The sequence below is a fragment of the Balaenoptera ricei genome, chromosome 20, assembly GCF_028023285.1.
Source record: "Balaenoptera ricei isolate mBalRic1 chromosome 20, mBalRic1.hap2, whole genome shotgun sequence".
NCBI classification, from domain to species: domain Eukaryota; kingdom Metazoa; phylum Chordata; class Mammalia; order Artiodactyla; family Balaenopteridae; genus Balaenoptera; species Balaenoptera ricei.
The window spans coordinates 5,928,181-5,949,663 of NC_082658.1; the positions used below are offsets into that span (position 1 = coordinate 5,928,181).

The 21,483-nt window shown below is 54.5% G+C and overlaps 1 protein-coding gene across 1 annotated transcript in view; it reads right to left on the reverse strand.

Moving 5' to 3' along the window:
• The window catches only part of SDK2 (sidekick cell adhesion molecule 2), a 263,285-nt gene that overhangs the window by 84,686 nt on the left and 157,116 nt on the right, over positions 1 to 21,483 (reverse strand). The window contains exons 4-5 of the mRNA XM_059907902.1: positions 10,725 to 10,872; positions 5,349 to 5,482 (exon numbers count right to left, since the gene is read on the reverse strand). Of these exons, the coding sequence (XP_059763885.1) occupies positions 5,349 to 5,482; positions 10,725 to 10,872 (282 nt within the window). The remainder of the gene's footprint in view (positions 1 to 5,348; positions 5,483 to 10,724; positions 10,873 to 21,483) is intronic.

Genomic DNA, 21,483 nt, shown 5'->3' on the forward strand with positions numbered 1-21,483 from the left:
AGAGCCCTCGGAGTTTAAAAATATGAGGGCTGGCCCCCCGACCTCAGGGCTGCCTTGTCGGCTTTAGGAGGTTAAAGGGGAGACTGACACCCACCCAGGGACCCCGTCCTGCCCAGGTCCAGGTGGCTGCTTGCCGGGTACGAGGGAAGGGACCCCGGATGCAGTGAAGGAGGGCCTGGCGGTCAGGAAGACCTGGCTCAAAATCTTGCTCTGCCCCAGACATCCTGGGCATGACTCCGGCTGGTCACCTCATCCCCCGAGTCTCAGTTTTTCTCAGCTGCAGAAAGGGGGTAGAAATCACCGCCTCTCAGGGCTGTGTGGGATCAGCTCCCGACTCAACAAATCTTTTCTGGGTAAGGGCTCTGTGTGTGCCAGACTGTGTACCAGGCACCAGGGATTCCCCGCCGAGTGAGATGGGTACGGGGGTCTGTCCTCATGGTGTGCAGTCTGGGAAGAAGTCAGATCCGCGCTTGGACGTCTAAGAGATTAAAGATGCACATGACGGGTGTTGGAAGGAGGGTCCTGGGGGGGCATGGCTAAGCTGCTCTGGGGTAAGTGCAGAGTCCCTGGCACATAGTAGGTGCTCAATAGATGACAGTCCCTCCTCTGGGGATTTGTCTGCCTGTGCTTGGGTTGGGGGATGTTTCCTTGCTTCTTCCCTCCACCCCCAACCCAGCCTGGACCAAGTGATGGAGCCAGAGGCTACCAGGAGGTGAAGTCACGGACTCTCAGGGGCCTCTTGACCGAGGGAAGGAGGACACACGTGTTAAGGGCTACAGGAGATCAGGCAAAGCCTCAAGTGCTCCCTGGGGACTCACAGGAGATGGGGGAACTTGAGTGGAACTCAGAGAAGCCAGAAGGAAGAAGAACATTCCAGAACAGGAGCGCTGTGTGAGTGAAGGTGAGGTGAATGGGGGGAGCCGGAGGTAAATGTGGGCGCGATGCCGGGGTGGCCTCAGAGCGCTGGGATGGATGAGGGGGGAGAGCCCCAGAGCAGACGTGATGGATCCTGGCCCACATGCTGTCCCGTCCCCAGCCCACTCTCCTGATTGGTCAGTGCTTTTCCTGGCTGAGCCCAGATGTGTCCTCAGAACCCTTCTTAACATAGCACCAACAATGGATCAGAGCTGGCTGATGAGGTGAATCCCATTTTCCATCCCTGCTAGGGGGAGTAGATCTGACTGGGAGAAGTTGGGTCAGGGCCAGATTACTGAGAATTTACAAGCTGGGCTATGGGCTGGAAGTCGGCCCTAGGTGGGCACATTACACGGAGGGGTCGACAGACAAGAGGACAAGATGCCTGGACACGGGGCCCCCTTTACAGAGAAGAGTTAAGCCCAAGAGGAACAGGTTTTCAAAGAAGGGAGATGGGTTGGGATTTTGTCACCCTGGGTTGGAGATGGCGGTGGGATGTCGGAATGAAGGTGCTCAAGGGGGGACATTCAGCAACACGAGGCAGGAGCCCCGGGGGGGTAACACGCCCGGAGAGAACAGGAGGGTGGGGCAAGGGGGACCCTGGGGACCAGGGGTGGGGGAGTGGGAGGGACAAAGGGCAGAGAACCAGGCATCGGCTTGTTCACGTCAGGGGAGAAGGAAGCAGGAGACGGGAGAACTGGGGGAGACACGCAGGGTTGAGGAAGCTCAGGTTACGGGGTGCCAGGGAGGGGGGTCGGTGGAGCTGAACGTCCTGAGCGGTCAAGGAGAATCAGGGTGGAGGAAGTGGGTTTGCAACCAGTGGCAGGGGCTGGAGAGAGCAGGGGAGCCGGTGGCAGCCATGACTGGGAGGTAAAGACTGGGGCGGGGTAACTTCTGGAGAGTCTCGAGAAAGCAGACAGCAGGTGCCTCTCAGGGGGCGGCAGTGGCCAAAAGGGAGATCTGTCTCCCTCTGGGACGTCTGGGGAGCGGTTAATGAGGTGAGTTTGGCAGCCAGGGAAACATGGTTCCATTCTGGGGTTTGTGCATCATTAGCGAATGTCGCCGGGAAGTAAACTGCTTCACCTCTTAGGCCTGTTTCCCCCGCTTTCTCATCTGTAACTCGTGGAGGGGAATAACAGACTGCCTCCAGGGGTTGCTGTAACGATGCAGCAGCAGAGTGCCGGACGGTGCCCAGCACGTGGGGCGACGGAAAGGGGGGCTGTTGGTGTGATGTGGAGGCAGAGGGGGACCGCTCGGGTGGACCCACCCTCGGCAGGACGCACCTTTCCATCAGGCGCTCTCCGCAGGGAGGCCTGTACTGACTCAGGGTCTCTGGAGGGCCAGCCAGGGGGAGGGGGACAGCCTGGCCATGCTCAGGCACTGCTCTGGACAGCGGGGTGAATGGGGCCCTAAAGATCAAGCAAGAAAACCACATGCAAACCAGAGCAAGGACGGGCCTCTTCCACATGAGCTCGTGATGTGGACGGGGCCCTGGGGCACGAGGAAGCTTAGGGGATCCCCACGTGGGGGCAAAGTTGGGTCTCGGTGCCCCGGGACGATTTTGATAACAGGCGCGACGGGGGACATCCACTGTGATCCATTCTCCCCGAGTCGTCTCATCGGATCCTCCCAACTACGCTTTGCCACGGGCGAGGAAGCTGTGGCTCGGGGACCACGTGACTGGGCCGCGGGTCCAGTGGGTGGGGAGCAGGGAGGCGAGCTGCTCCCCTCTGCGCGCAGGCTTCCAAGCACTCGCGGGCCCAGGGCAGACCTACCCTGTCCGACATGGGCCGGGGTGGGGCGAGAACCACAGGTGGCTACGAGCTCTTGAAACGTGACTGGTGCCCCTTTGATGCAATGGGATTTAATTTTACCTAATTTACATTTAATTAAAAGCGGATCCCCAAATCAGTTGTTAGAACACTTTGAAGTATGTGTGGAAAAACTTGGGCATATGATCCCACCTTTCCAGCTGTAAATTTTATGAAATCTAAATACAGATCACGTATTTCAGATGAAAATCCAGCATCCAAATTGAGATGTGCTTTAAGTGCAAAATACACACGGATTTGGAAGACTTAGTAGGAAAAAGAAACCCAGTGTAAAGTATCTCATTAATATTTTCTCTATTGATTGTATGTTCAACAGCTAATATTTTGGATATGTCGGGTAAATAAAATATAATAAGATTAATTTCACCTGTTTCTTTTTCCTTCTGAAAAAGTGAGGCCAGTGGCCAAGTTTTAAATTACATATGTGGCTCATATTATAATTCTATTGGACAGTGCAGCTCTGATTGCCACCCAGGGGGACCACCAGCCAGGTATGAACTTTTCAAGAGCTGTGACAGTCCGTGTGAGGTCACCTGGGTGGCACCTGGGCAGAGGGCAACTCGGGGTGGGGAGGTCACTGGTCTTTGCTCTCTCCTTCTCCATTTCTGAAGAGCATGGATGTCCCCTGAGGGCTGCTAAGAGGCTGAGCTGCCCTGAGCAGAGGAGGGAGGAAGGGGGGAGGGGGGAGAGCAGAGGGAGAGGTGAGGCTGGGGCGAGACAGATGAGGGGAGATGCAGCCGGTGGTGGGCGAAGTGGCAATTGCTCCTAGGAAACTGGCCGGCAGGCAGGCAGGCAGGCAGGCAGCTGGGGGATTTGTGTCAGTGACAGGCACCGGGATTTGAAGTGCAGTCACTCGTGGGAGGAGAAATTAGCTGCTAATCAGCTGACTTCGCTCTCAATCCAGTACCAATCACCGTGAGAGCAGGAGGCGAAGGGCGACGGGGTGGGGGAGAAACAGACAACGGGGGTGGGGCGGGGGAGGCTTGGGCACACATGGGGGTCCCAAGGGACCCTGCCTGCCTCTCTTGGGCCAGGGCCAGCCGGAGGGCTGGGGGAGGCAGCAGAGAGTGAAGAGCCCGCCCAGTTGGCCAGGAGAACAGCTGGTGCAATTCCCGCCAAGAGCAGGGTGCTGGGGGGAGGAGCACAGAGCGGGAGGGAGCCTCCAACCTCGGTCTCAGGGTCAGCTGAGTCACCCAGGAAGATGCCTGGCCTTGACTCGGACCGTAAGCACCCCTCCCACCAAATGATTCAATTCCATGAGACTCTAGGTATTCTAAGCGCTGGAAAATACGTGGGGACAAACATCCCTCTGATGGCTACCTTCCTTTTCCTATAGAAACAGCAGCCCCGGGTCATGGGCTAGGCCCCAGGGTGCCGGGACGAGACTGAGACCCTGGCCCAGGTCAATGTCAGAGGTTACACCCGTGACCCTGATACGTCAGTATCCAGACTGGAACTCTGCTCCCTGCACCCAGGTTTCTTTCTAGGCAGGCAGGAATGCGGTCTGGGGGAAGGAGGTCACTGCACGCGTGGGAAGGGGCTCTGCTGGTGCTCAGAAGGCCCAGGAGTGGGCAGGTCGGGATTGGGAAATGTTCTGGGCTTTCTGGGCCCTTGAAGACAGAGGCTGGGATCAGAGGAAGGACACGGGAAGGTTCCGAGCTGGCGGGTGCGTCCCAGCAGGACCGTGGATGACAAATGAGGCTGGCTTTTGGAGCAGCAGTTGTACAGATGTGGAAGGACGTGAGCATCTGGTTCCCCCAGCCTGTGTGGCTGCTTGCCACTGCGGGAAGCTCTGGAAGCTCTGGCCTTGTCCCTCGTACTCTGTGACCCCCCCACCCACCTCTCCATCCCAGGGATGGAGCATGGAGGGAGCGGGCCGGGGAGAACCAGGCCGGGGGGGACACCCCCAGCATCTCCATCACCGGTCGGAAACCTGCCTTCAGCCTTGGCTGGACAAATACTTCCTAGCCAAAGACACCCAAGGAGTCACCCTTTCCATTTGCTCTCCTCTGTGCTCTGCCACTGGGGAGAGCCTTGCCTCTCTCTTCCAGGGTGCGGGGTGGTCTCTGGGGATGGACACAGGGGCACTTTTAGGCAGGAGCCTGGGCAGAGAGCATGTGTTCCCATCGGTGAGGATGGCTTGGCTCCGAGTAAAAGTGGCGCTTTTGACATGCCAGCTGAGTAGAGGCAGTCAGTGTATTTCTTTAAAAATGAGCTTCCCATCTCCTGGCGGGCTCAGCCCACCAGCACCTGAGCCCCAGGGGTGGTGGGAATCCTCTAGTGCACACACTTTCTCCTATATTCCACGCCCTCCCTGGGCCCCCAGGGGCCCAGCTAACAGCCAGGCTAAGTGTCCCCCCCTCCTGATAGGATCTCAGACTCGTCATGGGCGTGGGGTCCAGAATTCAGCTCCCTTCCAGCCTCCACCTCCCACTCCCACCCCCAGCTGGGCCTCCTCCTCCTTGGGATGGCGCCTCCCCTGCCCTTTCCCAGCCTCCCCCCTCCACCACCATTCCGTCTTCCCAATGACCCCCCGGAGCCCCATTCCCAAGATTTAACAACGTGCTCCGCCATCGGTCCCAGGCCCTGTGGCTTACTTACTCTCCACGGCGAGAGTGATGGGCTGGCTGGTCTTGTTATCCCCATTCTTGTCATTAACAGCTTGCGCGTAGTAGCGGCCTGCGTCGGGGGCCACTGTTGACAGGATGACAAGGGTGTTCTCCAGGGTGATGGCTCTGGGAAGAGGAAAAGGACGCCTCCGGTGGGCCTGTTGAGCCTGAGCATCTGGGGACACGAAGCCAGGCACCCCAAGACCCCCTCCTCCAGCCCACCCCCTGGGACCACTTACTGCCTGAACTGCAGCCATGTTTAGTTTGCAGAGAATCCCAATACTCCACCAGCGCTGGGGATCAGACCCCAATACAGAACATGCCCAGGGGTCTGAGACTGTCCAGGTGACACTTCTCTGCCACTCCCCGCCCCCAGGCCTGGTTAGGGGCCAGAGCTCCCCTGGAATTCTACCCTTTCCTGTGTCACAGCACGGATGGCTGTGTGGGGTTACCTCTGCACCAGGAGTGTCTAGAACTAAAGAAATTCATTCACCAGAATCAGTGAATGAATGAATGAATGATGAGAGACGAGAATGAATTTAGAAATGAACATGATCATTCCAGAATCACTGCCTTAACCTAATCCTGAATCTGTTTAGGTTGATTCAAAGGCTACAGCCTGCCTGTAACACAGCCTTCTGGGGTTCACATCTCCCCCCATCCCCCTCTTAGGGTATCCGTTTCCTTCTCCCCAAATCTGGTCAATAAAAGAGGGGCCATCAGGGCTGGTTGAGAGGGAAAAAGGAGACGGGCCGGGTAGTGGGGTGTAGACATGGGCTGTTTGCTCCCAACCTGGTTTCCACTGCTGGGATCCCATCCTGCAGCCCCTCAGCTCCCATGTCCGCGGGCTAGGTGCAGGGCTTTTGCAGGCAGGAATTTGGGGACCCCATTGGACGTGGGTGCAGAAGCACTGCCCACCCTGGCTCTGCCAGGCACCTCCTCTCACCCATCCTCCTGATGACAAACAAAACCATTAGTTTGTCAAGTCTCTCTCTGGATTTTAACGTGATGTGCCTGAGACAGCTGTTAAACATCCTTAAGGTTCGTTTAACAAGGACAAATCCAGTTGAATTCTTTTCAAATTTTCCCATTAGGTGAATGCAACAGAGTTTTAAATGGGCTCTCAAATAAACATCCCCACGAATGCCTCTCCAGCCTGGCTGTGCTGAGGTCCCTCCTTCTCCTGGTTTTGGGGGTTCGCGTGCTGAGTCTCACGCTGCCTGCCGAGCTCCGGGAAGCAGGAAGACAAAGCCCTCCTGCCCCAATTCCCGGGAACCCTAATGATGTTTTTTTTTTTGTTTTTGTTTTTCCCCCGGAGAGCTCTTTTAACCTCCAGCTAATGAGGTGATGGGAGTGAGGACAGAGCCAGCTAAAATATTTTAAAATCGACACAATGGGACAGGGATGGTGACCACCTCCTCACGTGGGACTCTCCTGCAGGGGCCCTGGTCCTTCAGTGGAGCTTGTGGGGGTGGGTGAGGGCTGGGCAAAGGGAGGCTGGGCTGTGGCCAGGGCAGGGGGGCAGCTCCGGGGTGGAGTTCTGGCCCCTGCCTCTAAGGAGCTCACAGCCTCCTTCTTGCTGGGCCTCAGTCTCCTTATCTGTGTAAGGGGTGGAGGCAGATGCGGGTGAAGACCCCTTCCAGCCCTGAGGTTGAGGCTGATTCTGACTCCTGTGGCTGCTTCTGTTTGTCCCCAGGTGGCCTGAGGCTGTCCCCTCCCTCTCACTCAGCCCGCTCCGGGCACACAGTCCAAGGTCAGGGCTCATGACAGGCAGCAGTGCACGTGGACCCCCTGGGTTCCAGCTTCCCCAGCCGCTGCCCTGGTGATGTAGAAGCCAGCTAGATGAAATCTTTGGCAGGTGGGCACCCTGGGCATGGCCTGGTCCCCCTCCCCAGTACACCCGCCTGTCCTGAACCCCTCTTTTGGCCTCCAGAGAAGGGCCCCCACCTCCAATTCCTTCTCTCCTTGACCACACAGACTCTCCCCACCCCCTTTCTCTCCTTTGCCTATATTTTGTCTATATTATGATGGATCCTTCTAGGTCAGTGGTTCTCAGTCAGGGGTGGCTTCACCTTCCAGGGGACATTTGGCAATGCCTGGACAAATGTTGGTTATCCCAGCTGTGGGGCTGTACTAGGAACCAGTGGGCAGCGGTCAGGGATGCTGTTAAGTGTCCCCCACGCATCAGGCAGCCCGCACAACGATTTACTGGGTTCAAAATGGAACGTGTGGATTGTGCGGTGGTTGGTACCCTGTCCTGGGTCGGGGGGGACGGCACACCCAGGTGGCAGAGATGGTCACCATCTGCCTCTGTTTCTGGCTCCCCTCCTGCAGAGAACTGAAGATCTTGGGAAGCCAGGGGTCACCCTTCCCAGCCCCCCTTGCACCCAGGTGGGCAGTTGGCTGAGCTAGTGGGATACGGAGGATGTGCGCCGCTTCTGGGCTTGGACCAGCGGGGCCACTGGGAGCCCAGTGTGGATGAGGGTGGAGCTCCCACCAGCTTGGCTGTGGAGGAGGGCGCCCCTCCCATCCCTTGCCCTCGGTGGGACTTTCAGTTGGCAAGAAATAAACTTCTCTGGTGCTAAGTCCCTGGGATTTGGGGGTCTGTCTGTGATGCAGCTAGCATGGCCTTGACTGGAACTAGAGGAAAGCACTGTGTCCGGGACCCCGGGGCCTGGGTTCGAGTTCCCAGTGCGCAGTGAACAGGAGGCAGAGAGCCGGGGAAGGGCCAGTGGCCTTTTGACCTGCTGTCCCTCTGTCCTCAGCAGGAGGCTAAGGAAGGTCCCTGGGCTAGCCGCCTTCTGCAGGATGACCTTCCCCTTGATAGATGGTTCTAGAACGACCCTGCCCCTCACCTCCAAAGTGCACAAAGCTATTTGTGGCTGTCAGGAGGGCTTCCGGCCTGCTGCCCCCAGAGGCACCCACACTGAAGGAAGCTGCTGGAATTCCTGCAGGGCGTGGACATCAGGGCTCCACTCTCAGGCAGGGGCTGGGTGATATTTTTCAGCCGCACTCCTCTGGTTTCAATTTCCTAGGTCTTTCCCGCTGCTTTGATGGGCCCAGCTCCCTCCCACCTTCCATCTCCCACTCCTATGAAGCATGCCCTTTTTTCTCAGCTCCACGGGAGCCCAACTGATCATTTAATTAAGAATAAAATAAATCACGCTAGAAGCTGCCCAAAGCCCCCAGCATGTGTCTTTGATGGGAATCTTGTCTCCTTTTCAACAATGAGTATCAAGGAACGGACCAGGGGTTACTCATCTCCACTTGTGCCCTGGGAGGGAGAGTGGTCCTCTGTAGATAGCACGTGCTTTCAGCACCCTGTACACCCCACTGACTGCCAGCGCTCATCAGATGCGTATCTCCAGCAAACACACACCAGAGAATTTGCTTCCAGGGACCTTTCCTCTGGGTTATGAATATTAATCTGCTGTAATTGCTGAGATGAAATCCCCACAGTGTTCTCTCGTGCGTTCGGTAGGAGGACTGGAGGAGGTGGGGAGGGGGCAGGCGTGACCAGGAAGGCGTGCGTGTGCGTATACCCAATCATCACCTGCTCTGTAGCAGCACCTTCGCCAGGTGACTCTGTGGTCCTCTCACTCAAGAGCAGAATTAATTTCCTGGCTTCCTGATCTGAGTTCTACCACGTGACTTGCTTTGACCAATGGGATGTTGGCAGAAGCTTGTGTTTTGCTTCGTCTGCGACTGCCAGGAGGAGATGCTAGGGCCCGCTGGCTAGCGGCTGGGACACGTGGGGCAGAATGGAGTCACCGAGGCCTTCTAGTCAGCCAGTCCCAGCCAAGTGAGAGAGCCAGGCCTAGCTCACCAATCTGCCGGTTCACATGACAAATACGTGCTTATTGCGTCAGGCCACTGGGACCACTTGTTACGTAGCGCTATTGTGTCTGTAGGTAACATACATTCTAGGACAGTGGCTCTCAATTGCGGCTGCATGCTGGAATCACGGGGAAGCTTTTAAAAATCTCAAGGCCTCGGTACACCCCGTTTCAATGAAATAAGAATGTGTGAGGGGTAGAATCCGAAAATCAATATATTTTAAATGGTCCCAAATCATCTCAGAGGGTAGCCACGTTGAGAATCAGCAGGACCAATTCTCCAAAAGTACGATCACTTTATCCTTTTTAGCTCCCATGTCTTTGTACCTGTTCTCATATAATTTCCACATAAGGCAGAATTAAGGACCTGACTCTGGAGTTGGCAAGCCTGGCACCAGCTGCGTGAGATTTGGCAAAGCAGTTCAACTCTGGGGGCCTTCACTTTACCATCTGTAAAATGGGGGTAAAATCAGCCACCTCGTAAGGTTGTTGTGAGGGTCATTCATTCAACAAATATTTCTTGAGGTGGACCTGGGGATGGAAAAGGGAACGAGACAGAGCATCTCTCCCTGGGAGGTGTGTGTCCGTCCCGGAGGAGATGGTGATGGGGGGTGTGCTTAGCCCAGGCCTGAGAACACAGCAGGCACTCCATAAACGACAGCCACTGTTGTTGCCAGGATATCATCACGTTATTAAGATCACGCTTCTCTCACTGGACCTCATGTTCCCCAGAGGAAAGAACTGTCCGTCTTGGCTTCTGCTTCCTACAGAGACCAGAATGGGCTCCACCCACAATGGACCTGCGGCCCAAGCGGACTAGGACCAGGGTGGTCTTTCTTCTCTTCTGGGAGCAGAGTGTAGGGGAGAGTGCGGGTCTTAAAGAGGACAGCCTGGGCTGGCTCTCCCAGGGGACTCAGGAGGGCCGCTGCGTCCCCTGCTTTGCCCCTCGCCCTCTGTGGAGGCGTTGCTTCTGTCACTCTGCCCACAAGCCAGGCTGCCACAACCCCCTTCCGGGCTGCACAGAGGGGCCCTTGTGAGCGCTGAAAGGACCGTGTGTTCCTCTTCCCGCCTCTCCTGGCCTCACCTCCTCCCTGGAGCCAAAACACACACAGCCGTGCACACCAGTGGACAGCCAGCCACACAGGCACCGCGGAGACACCCTGCCGGGGAGGTGCCAGCGCCCTCCCATGTGCCCTGAACCCTGGGCCTGGAACCACGGTGACCGAGCCTCTGTCTGTGCCAGTTCGGGTTTTTTAAGTGCTCTTAGAGGCAGAATTATTCTCCAGCCAAGAGTGGAGCCAACGCCTGGGATTCCCCGGGGAGGCCACGGAACTGTCATGGTTCCAAGACTCCGCCCGCACTTTCCCAGAAAGGCCCCTGGAAACCAGACTTCCCTCATCGGGGACGACCCCATCTGGCTCCCTCCCAGAGCAGGAGGGCCCTCCGTCCTCAGCACCTGGCGGCCCTACGTGGCCCCACGTTTCCTCTCCCGGGGCCGGCCCCCCACCCCCCACCAAGGGCAGTATGCTCACATGCGGCTGCTGGGTGGGATCTTGCGGCCGTCCCGGAACCAGGTCACCTGCGGCCGTGGGAAGCTGGCGATGCGTGGGGCGCGGATGACGGCCGCTTCTCCGTGGGCGACGCTCTGGTGCTTCTCGCTCTCCTCAAAGCTCCCCATGTCTGCGGGAGGGAAGGGCACATGGAGGGGTCAGGGGCCGGAGGTCGGCAGCCAAGGCTGCCCGGCTCCCGGGCTGAGAGTGGCGGCAGCGGAAGGGAGTTGTGGGGCGGACAGGATGATCGTGGGGCCCGGCCGCCACGCTCGGGCTACCTCACGTGGCCCCATCGCCCCATCCGTCACTACGACATGCTCTGCTTTGTACTTCTGGGGTTTGTATCCATTTATATCCATATGTCCATGAAGCAATGGATTCATCCAGCAACCATGAGACACGGGTCATTATTTCAAACAGTTTACAACGGAGAAATTTCTGAAACAGGCTCGTTGACTTGTCCAAAGGCACGTGGCTGGAACAGGGCGGAGGCAGGATTTGAACTCGGACCTCAGAGTCTGGAGACAGGCAGAGCTGCACCTCCTTCCCTGCCCTGCAGTGCGGCAGGGGCTTAGGTGTGGGGTGAAGGGCACATCTGGGGACCAGTTTCCCGTGCCCTTGGGTGAAGTGTGCGAGGCTGTATGGATGTCGCACACAAACACCACGTTGCCCCTTTGAAAGAATGCCCACCCCCTTGGCAGGTAGAGAGGGGACCGCTGGTCCAGCTCCGACGTTCCGTCAGCCTGGAGGGGAGCAGCGGAGATGCAGGTGGGAAAGTTCTGGTTACCCACCTGCCAGCTGGGATCAGGATGGGCTCTAAGAGCAGAGGCTTGGAGATGGGTGGAGTGTGGGCAGGGGTGTTTGTGCTGATGACCACGACTCTTTAAAATGAATGCACATCCTTGCTACCCAAAGGGTGGTCTGTGGGCCAGCGACATGGGCACCACCTGGGCGTGTGCTACAAAGGGAGAGCCTCCGGCCCGCCCCACCCCCCAGACCTGCTGAATCAGAACCTGCCTTTTAACAAGACTTCCAGTCAACTGCGTCCACATCCAAGTGTGAGAAGTACCGTTTGCCCTCCAACTTGGCTGTGTGTCACTGAGTAACATGTCAAGAGTTAAAAGCACCTAATGCTGGGGTTTCATCCCCAACCTTCTGATGTCCCTGGCACGGGGTGTGGGCTGCCCATCGGAATCCCCACGTGCGGTAAGGTTCAGACCACCGAAAACTGGCTGTGAGTCCCCGCTGCCCACCTGTTTCCTCCTGGATCAAGGGGGCCGCGTGCTAAGCCATATGGGTCTCCTGCTGCTTTGATTTATTTCTTAACCCCTCCAAGACCACTGCTCTTCTTCCTCTCCTTCAGCCAGGAGTCCCCAACCTGACTGCCCCTTAGAACCCCCTTTAATGTTCTCAGAGGTAAGAACCTTTTGGGATGGCTGGGGTCCAGACATCAGTATTTCTAGAGCCGCTCAGGGTGTTCCAACACGAGCCAAGGCTGAGAAGTACCGCTGGGCTGAAGCCAGTGGTTCTTACACTTTGGTGGGTCTCAGAATCCCTTGGGAACACGGTAAGCCCAGAAATTTGCTCCCACCCTTCCCTCGTCCCCTAGGGCACGGAAAGGCCCTGCTTCAGCGTGCCTGGGTCTCTGAGTCCTTGACTCACCTTCCCGAGGATTCTGCTGCACGCCGAAGTTCGAGGACCACCGGCCTACACTCTCGTTTTCCAAAGCCCTGGGCTTGAATCTCTTCTTGGTCACATTCCCCCTTGAAGGCTTTGCCTAACCTGATGGTTTTGGCCACAATCTCTCTGCAAAGGCTCTCACATCTGCCCTGGCTCCTCCCTGAGCTCCAATACCCAACACCCAACTTGCCACAGGAAATGCTGGGTATTTCTTACCTCCTTGCCATGCCAAGCCTCCCTTCTTGCTTTCATAGTTCTGCTAATAGCTGCCCCACCTGCACCTGCCCATATCACCTGGGCTCAGATCCTTGGAGCCTTTCGTGGTGCTTCCTTTCCCACACTACGGCCCCTCTGTTCTCCCAGGCCCCACCCACATGCTCGCCCCATCACTTGGCTGCACGGACTCCGTCCCTACATCATCGCCTACACCGGATCCTGCCTCCTCCATCTTCCACTTTGCTCCTGATTAATTTTTCTGACTTGCTCAGATCCTTTGGTATCTCCTCATTGCCCCAGGAAAGTCTAAATTCCCTTGCCTGGATTCAAGGTCTCTCCCTAATTGGACCCCAACCAACCTTTCTTGTCCTATCGCCCACATCACGTCCTGTGTCCCCCGCCACAATGAATTACTTACACCCCGCTTCTCACCTCGGGGCCTTTCTTTGTGTGGGGGACCCTGCCTGGAACGCCACCAGAGCAAACCATGACTCACCAGGGCACCACGATTCAATAGCATCCCGGGAGGATCTAGTCAAGTAAGTGTCTCAAGAAATGAAACCAGCCGTTGGCATCCTTGTCCTAATTTGGCAAGCAGTAAATGTAACGGTGGTGGCTTTGGAGTCACTGAGACCTGAATTCAAATCCCACTTCTGTTACTTATTAGGCATGACCTTGGGCAAAATTTTGACCTTGCTGAGCTTTAACTTCCTCTCCTGTAAATTGGAGTTAAGAAGAGTATCTTCCAGGACTTCCCTGGTGGTGCAGTCGTTAAGAATCTGCCTGCCATTGCAGGGGACGCAGGTTTGATCCCTGGTCTGGGAAGAATCCACATGCCACAGAGCAGCTAAGCCCGTGCGCCACAACTACTGAGCCTGTGCGCCTAGAGCCCGTGCTCCACAACAAGAGAGGCCACCGCAACGAGAAGCCCGAGAACCACAACCAAGAGTACCCCACTCGCCACAACTAGAGAAAGCCCGTGCGCAGCAACAGAGACCCAACACAGCCAAAATAAATAAACAAACAAATAAATAAATAAAATTTATTAAAAAAAAAAAAGAATGGTCTACATTAAAAAAAAAGATACAAATGAACTTATATACAAACAGAAATAGACCCACAGACATAGAAAACAAACTTATGGTTACCAAAGAGGAAAGGGGGGAGAGATAAATTAGGAATTTGGGATTAATTTATACACACTACTATATATAAAATACATAAACAACAAGGACCTACTGTATAACACAGGGAACTATACTCAATGTTTTGTAATAATCTATAGGGAAAAGAATCTGAAAAAGAATATATATATATGTATGTATAACTGAATCACTTTGTTGTACACCTGAAACTAACACAACATTGTAAATCAACTATACTTCAATAAAAAAAATGATGGCTATCTTACTTTTTATCTCCCATTCAACATGATCTTCTTACAGTGTGATTGACACTCCTGACACTGAGAGGTGGGGGCTAAGACCCCTCCCCCTTGAGTCTGGGGGTTTTGTGACTATACTGGTAGAATATGCTGGAAGTGATGCTATGCGACTTTCAAGGCTAGGTCATCAGAAGGATATGGCTTCCACCTGGCTCTCCAGACACTCCTGCTTGGAATCCAGCTGCCATATTGTAAGGAAGCTCAATCTAGCTCACACAGACACAGGAACAGCTCTTGTGCAGAGGAACTGAGGTCCCAGATGACGGCCAGCATCAACATTGGACATGTGAATGAACATGTGAGCCCTCAGATAATTTCAGCCCCCAGCCTTTGGGTCTTCTAGTTGAGACCTCAGTCATCAAAGAGCAGAGACCAGCTGTTCCCACTGTGCTCAGTCCAGACTCACAGAATCTGTGAGCATGATAAAAGACTGTGGTGCACCATGATGTCTGGGGATAATTTGTTATGTAGCCGTAGAAACAGGAAGAGTATAGTCAAGCGCTAAAAACTGTGTCTAATATTTATAGTATTAAAATGTTGGAATCCTATACATTTTTCACAGTTTAAACATCAGCCTCTTCAACAAAGATTCTCCCATGCCACCCAAATAGTCACTGATCCTATGTCAGGTTTCCTTCTAGGTGGACTTCACACAGATTGTCTCATTTCATCTGCATAATGACACGGCAAAGCTCAACTTTCCTAAATACATGTTTTTAAGTTGTTTACTAATTTCTGTTACTTGGCTCTGTCTATAAAAAAATTGCATCAATAAATCACATTGATTTCAGTTCTTACAATAATTTTATCTATTTAAAAAACTTTTCACAGAGCTCTGAAGATATATTTGAACAATTTAAAGCAATTTCATGGTAATCGTGTTTTTCCTCCTCTCTCGGGTTTTATTAGCTCCATTTCGTCAGTGAGGAAATTAAAGCTCATGGAGATAGAGTGGCTTATCCAACGTGCGCAGTTAGGGCTGGGCCGGCCAGCGTTCAAACCCGGCTCTCCCTTTGCATTTCCTCCTCGCCTCTTCCATGACTCATTCTCTGCGTTAAAATTCTTCATGCACATTCTTTATCTCTTTCTACTACATTGAAAGCTTCAAGAGGCAGTTCTATTCAATTATATTCATGAGCAAATCCTTATAAGACACCAGGCCCCATCCTCTGCACACAGTAGGTTCTCTCTAAACTCACCCAATGCCGTCATGCAATGACTCTTTATTGAGTCCCTACTATGGGTCAGGCAGGCTTTGCAGAAGGTGCTGAAGAAAGACCCGGTCCCTGTCCTTGCGGAGCTTATGGTCTGGTTAGGGGAACAGGCATAAGAAAACCAACCCAACGACATTCAGGGACATATTGTGACAACTGTTAGGAAGAAGGAACAGGGTTGTTTTTTTTTTAATGAGAGGCGACATGAAGGGAACCTACTTTAGACTGGGAGGTGGGGGTGAGGCCTTTTTTAAGCAGAGACATAAATAAAGGGTAGGTGTTAGCCGTGTGTGTGTGTGTGTGTGTGTGTGTGTGGCGTGGTGATAGTCCAGAGGAAAGAGAGTATGTGAAGGCTAGGAGGTAGGAGAGAAGTGCTAGTTTGAGGAAATTTAAAAATGCCAATAGGGCAGGGTGGTGTTTTTGTTCAGTGGATGGATGAATGAAGAGATGGATGGATAGATGGGTAATTGGATGAGTGCAGGGATGGATGGAGGGATGGATGGATGGATGAATGGATGGAGAGAAGGAGGCATGGAGGGATGAAGGAAAGGCAGGATGGAGGGATGGATGACTGTATGTATGTATGTATATATGGCAGGATGGATAGAAGAAGGAAGGGCACAGCTGGCCTTGTCCAAGTGTTGCAGTTGATGCTCTCATTCACGCTTCCATCCCACAATCTCCCCTCCCTATGGCTCTTAGGCCCCCAGAACCCTCCCAATTCTCTCTACTCCACTTTGCCAAATGGGCCTCCTAGGTCAGGGAGCCCCTTGCCTCTGCTCAGGGGGGCCCAGCGCCCAGGCGTGTATGTCCTGAACACCAGCTGCAAGGGTGGTGCGAAGAAGAAGTCTGCTCAGCCAGCCAGGGCAGGAGAAAGGCTAGAGGGAAGTGCGCACTGATGGGGCTGGGGATCCAGGATCTCCTGGGAAAACTCACTCCCACTGAGGTGGGAACAGATAAGGGTTTATCTCCTATACTTCCTCTCCAAGATACATGCTTGTTAATATACCACGTTGTTTTGTTCCTTGCAGCGCTGATGCAAATTTTCCTAAAAATTCCCCCAAGAGCAAAGAAGTGTGGGCCTGGGGCACAGCTGGACATGACCTAAGATTATTCCTGATGTTTTTGTTGTATCTTAAAAGGTCTTGTAAATTATGCATTCCACTTCAGAATATATTTATTGCTTTTATTTATTTTTAAAACATTTTTTATCATGAAATGTGTCACGCATAAAAAAGAGCGAATATAAGTATATGAATAGTTCAAAGAAGAAGAATAGAACGCACACTCACGTACCCACCACCCAGTTTAAGGAACAGCACGTGAACAAACCTCGTCCCTCTCCCCCACAGCATCCCTCCCATCGTGTCCCCTCCCTCGCCAGAGGTAATTGCCGTCTTGGATACTGTGTCAATCATGTCATGGCCTTTTCTTTTCTTTCAAGTTTCACCACACGTAGATGCATTCTTAAACGGTTTATTGTTAATTCAGCCTGTTTCTAAGCGCTTTGGGTTATTTTGTATGTCATCTACTTGATTTGCTTTTTTTTGTGCAACATGTTTTTTGGGAGCTCCATCTCCGTCCTTGTACTTGGTTTAGTCATTTTCATGGCTGCTTGGACGTCCATGTATCAAGATAGCACAGTGCTGCTGCAGGCTGGCTTTGTTATCGGTGTTTTGCTGTCCTGCTAAGAACAGTCTCACGTGGATCTTCTAGCACATGCGGCTGAGAGGATCTCTAGAGGACGCACCTAAAGGTGGAACTGCTGGGTTGTAGGTTGTGCAAATGGTAATCTTATGCGGTAATGCCAAGCTGTTTTCCTGATACGCACCAATTTGCTAATTCACACACCCACCAGCAGTGGTGGGACTTTCTATTAACACCTTGTCTTGCTAGACTCTTTGGTTTCTGCGATGGGGTGGTACTTCACTGTGGTTGTGTTTGCTTCTTATGAAGATGATGTTTCTCCCTCCAATCAGTTGTATCACGCCTCTGCCTCTAACCATCCGTGACTTCCACTGCATCCTGAGTAACACTGGGACGTCCAATCGCATCTTAGAATGTCACCATCTGTCCCCAAGGCCTCACCTCCTCTTCCGCATCTCCTTCCACATCTCCATTCTCCATTCAATACACACACTCAGGTTGAGGATTAAGAAAAATGGGCCCATTGGTGGCACTCTGGACATCAACTCCAGCCCATGCGACAAGGGGTCTGATGCCCTCAGCTCTCATCTTGTACCGATGGCTGCCAAGCTGGGGGGCCGGCCAGTCTCCCCAGTGGAGCAGGGGCTCTTGGCCCTCTGATGTGTGGGCGGGCTTATTGCTGGGGCTGGGGGTTCCAAGTCTGAGCCGTCCGCCCACCTGGGGAGGGCTGGGATGGGGTCAGGGATGGTGCTCAGGTGAGGAGGACAAAAAGGTGCCCACAGGATCTCGATGCCAACTCCAGAAGGCTCGCCCAACCCTCTCAGCCATTCAGACCACTTGCCACATGCCAGAAACTTATGGCGACTTCATAAAAACAGAGACTCGAGGTGGGGTCAGGAAGGGAGCTGGGGAGGTGGGTGGATATTTTACTGACTTCCCCTTAATTGCTGTCATTAAAAACATGTGAAGAGGGGACTTCCCTGGTGGCGCAGTGGTTAAGAATCCACCTGCCAAGGCAGGGGACACGGGTTCGAGCCCTGGTCCGGGAAGATCCCACATGCTGCAGAGCAGCTAAGCCTGTGCTGCGCCACAACTACTGAGCCTGCACTCTAGAGCCCACGAGCCACAACTACTGAAGCCCGCGCGCCTAGAGCCGGTGCTCCGCAACAAGAGAAGCCACCGCAATGAGAAGCCCGCGCACCGCAACGAAGAGTAGCCCCCGCTCGCCGCAACCAGAGAAAGCCCGTGCAGCGACGAAGACCCAACGCAGCCAAAAATAAATAAATAAATAAATTTATTAAAATAAAAAAACACGTAAAGAATCTTTTTGTAATGACTTTGCTATTATCATTAGTGGTTAGCACAGCTGCCTTATTAATTTCCCATTAGAACCCAATTCACAGCCCCTCTTTGGGAAGGGGGGATGAGAGCCAGGGGTGGGGCCTGCCTGGCCTGGCCTGATCCAGTCCCTGTGGAACTGGCTGCTTGAAACCCCAGGACAAAACCCTCCCACCCCGGGAAGCAGAAACAGCCAAGGAGGTAAGATGAGGGGTTTGGAGAAGCAGCCGTACCCCATCCATCTTCAGAACAGTGAGCATCTGTGTGTCTGTGTAAAAGAAACAGACGGAGGGACAGACAGATGCAGGAGGTCTGTAGGGCACACACCTGGGAGAGGCCCAGGATGGGGATGGGTGAGGAAGGGGAAAGATTTAAGGAGGTACCCACTGTCAGGGTCCCGCAAGTGCACGGTGAGTCCCTGAGAGGGAGTGCCTCCTTAAAATTTGCACCCTCCTTGCCACACCCTAGCCCCAGCCCTGGAGAGCAGAGGTGGCGGCTAGGACGGTACCTCCGAAGGCAGACAGAATGAGAAAGGTTGTGAATGTTCATTCCAGGACCCCTTCCCTGGTTGGCCTGGCAGAGAGAAGACGTGTACACTCTGCCACCCCGAGTGTCCCCTGGGCTGGGCGCCATTTATGATGGTTTGTGTGCACTGATTGATTACTTATTGTGCCCACCCGGCCAGGTAGGTACTAATATTAACATTCCTTTTTACACATGAGGAGGCAAAGGCACACAGAAGTTAAGTAATTTGCCCAAGGTCACACAGCTAGGGAGAGGTGAGGGGGATTTGAACTCAGGGTTCATGGCTGGGTCCATGGCTGGGTTCACGGCTCCACTCTACGGCTGCTGGTGGCAAGGCAGGAGAAAGGAGACGGTAGAAATACTGGCTGTGGGAACTTGGGTTGTCCTCTGACCTTTCTTTTAACAGCCCCTATCTTTTTTTTTTTGGCAGTACCACGCGGCACGTGGGATCTTAGTTCCCGTACCAGGGATAGAACCTGCGCCCCCTGCAGTGGAAGCGCGGAGCCTTAACCACTGGACCGCCAGGGAAGTCCCTCCTCTGACCTTTCTGAGCCTCAGTTTCCCCATCTCAAGATGTGGCTCCCTAGACATGCCTTCCTACCTCCGAGGCCTGTCCTAGGGACCCACGGAGGAAAGACATTTGCACAATTTCCCTGGCGGGCAGAGTGTTTTGGAGGCTCCACTGTGTCTCCCTGGCCTCTCCTTAGGGACGCGGGTGTCCAGCTTGGACCTGTGATTGTGATTGTTCTGAAGGCTCCTGGGCTTGTGTTCATCTTTTCAGGGAAACAGAAGCCGTGCTTCCTTCTCTATCTGCACCCCGGCCCCCCTACTCCCCAGGGGTCCAGAGCCCTAAGCCAGTCACCGGCTAGACTGGGGCTAGAATCCACGGTTTCTCACTCGCGTCCTCCCAAGGGTCATGCCCTGGCACACACAGAACCCGGAAGCCAGCTGTAAGGATTCTTCATCTGCTTCCCTGCTGATAGCAAAGAAAAGGGATGACGGGTCAAGGCCACCTGGTGGCGTGAGATGGCCTTCAGCCTAGGTGGGGGCCGCATCTATTCACAGGGCTGTTTGGACACGAATTATTCCAGTCCAGGGGTGTCCCTCTGATTCTCTTTGACCCCTGGCCCCAGCAGCAACTGCCCTCCCCCCAGCTGGACCCCATTTCGATTTTTCTCCTCTCGCCCTCAAGCAGCAGCGTGGGGAGGTGTGGACTCAGGTCGTGGCTTCAGCTCCTGCCCCTGGCGCATCCTAACTGTGACTTAGGCGCGTCCCCTCAGCCACACCGAGCCTCAGTTTTCTCATCTGTAAATGGGGATGGGGGCGTCCACTCTGCAGGCTGGGATGAGGCGGGGATGGGGGAAGGGGAGCGAGTTTCCCTTCTCTGTCCCCCTGTGGCCACCAGGGCTGGGCGAAAGCTCCATCTGTTAAGATGAGTGCTTTTCTCAGCTGTCAGACAGGAGTTCCTAAGGCTCCCCTAACTCGTTTGCTTTAGGGCCCAAAGGGTCGCACAGTGTGGTCTCTGCTTGATGACACTCTGGAGGACAGAGCTTCAGGCTTGCAAAGCGGCCTGGGGCAGATGAGGCTGGGGTCTCGGCACCGGCCCCCGGGCGCCAGCTCAGGGAGCTGCAGCCGGTGGTCAGGAAGGGCTGAACCTGGGTCTCCCCGCCCCGCCCCTGGGGCCCCTCCGAGGTGCCCCGTGCTCTCCGCCAGGGGCCTGGAACCACATCTGCACAGCACAGCAGCAGCAACACCATGGAGCCTGGTGGCCACATGGTGACAGCCATGGCGGTAACTGTGTCCAGAAGGTGCCTGGAGCCCAGGGTGACAGGTAGCTCTGAGCAGCCGGGCAGGGATCCCGCTGTGAGAGGTGGTGGAGGGGAAGGGGCCGGGCTGGCCGATGGCCCAGGGGACAGTGGCAGCTCCCTGCTCTGCATTTGGCCAGGACAACTTTTGCTGGAAGCCATTCCATTCTGCGGCCTGTTTTTTCCTTCTTTAAAATGATAATATACAATATTCATTGTAGCACTTACTCTCACTGAATCAAAGTGCATTATCTGTAGGCATTGGCTAGGTGCATTGGTGGATAACGGCTCAAGGAAGGGCAAAGCCTAGGGGGAGGTAGTACTAGATGCACATTACAGATGAGGAACCTGAGCTGGGTGAGGCTCAGAGAGGGTCAGTCACTTCCCTGGGGTCACACAGTGACTGAGGGCAGAGTTAGGATTCGAATGTGGTCCGTCCAACACGAAAGCCTAACCTCTTCATCAACCGTGCTGCCAGTCATGGTAATGGGCACCCCACAGCCTGCCAACGCTGTTAGGCACCCTCCCTCCCAACCCTTCCCCCCTGACTGGATCTCAGCACTGCAGAGTCCCAGGCTCCCTCATGGGTTTGGGCCAGGCCCCCTGCATGGCACCGCTACCTGGGGTCATTCCGGCCAGCATCACCTGGAGTGGTCCAGGACCCTCAGGACCCAGAGAGCCCACAGTGTGTGTGTGTGTACGTTGTGGGGGGGACCCCCACCTTGAGGGTCTGTGGCTGGGCAGACAGTTAGGTTGTTGGTTAGCTCGAGTCTCTGCCATCTGCTTTTCACCCCCAGGTCGGTCTGAGCCCTTCTCTGCCACGTGCAGGGAATACCAGGGACACCTGAGTCCTTAACAAAGGCCTCTGCCCT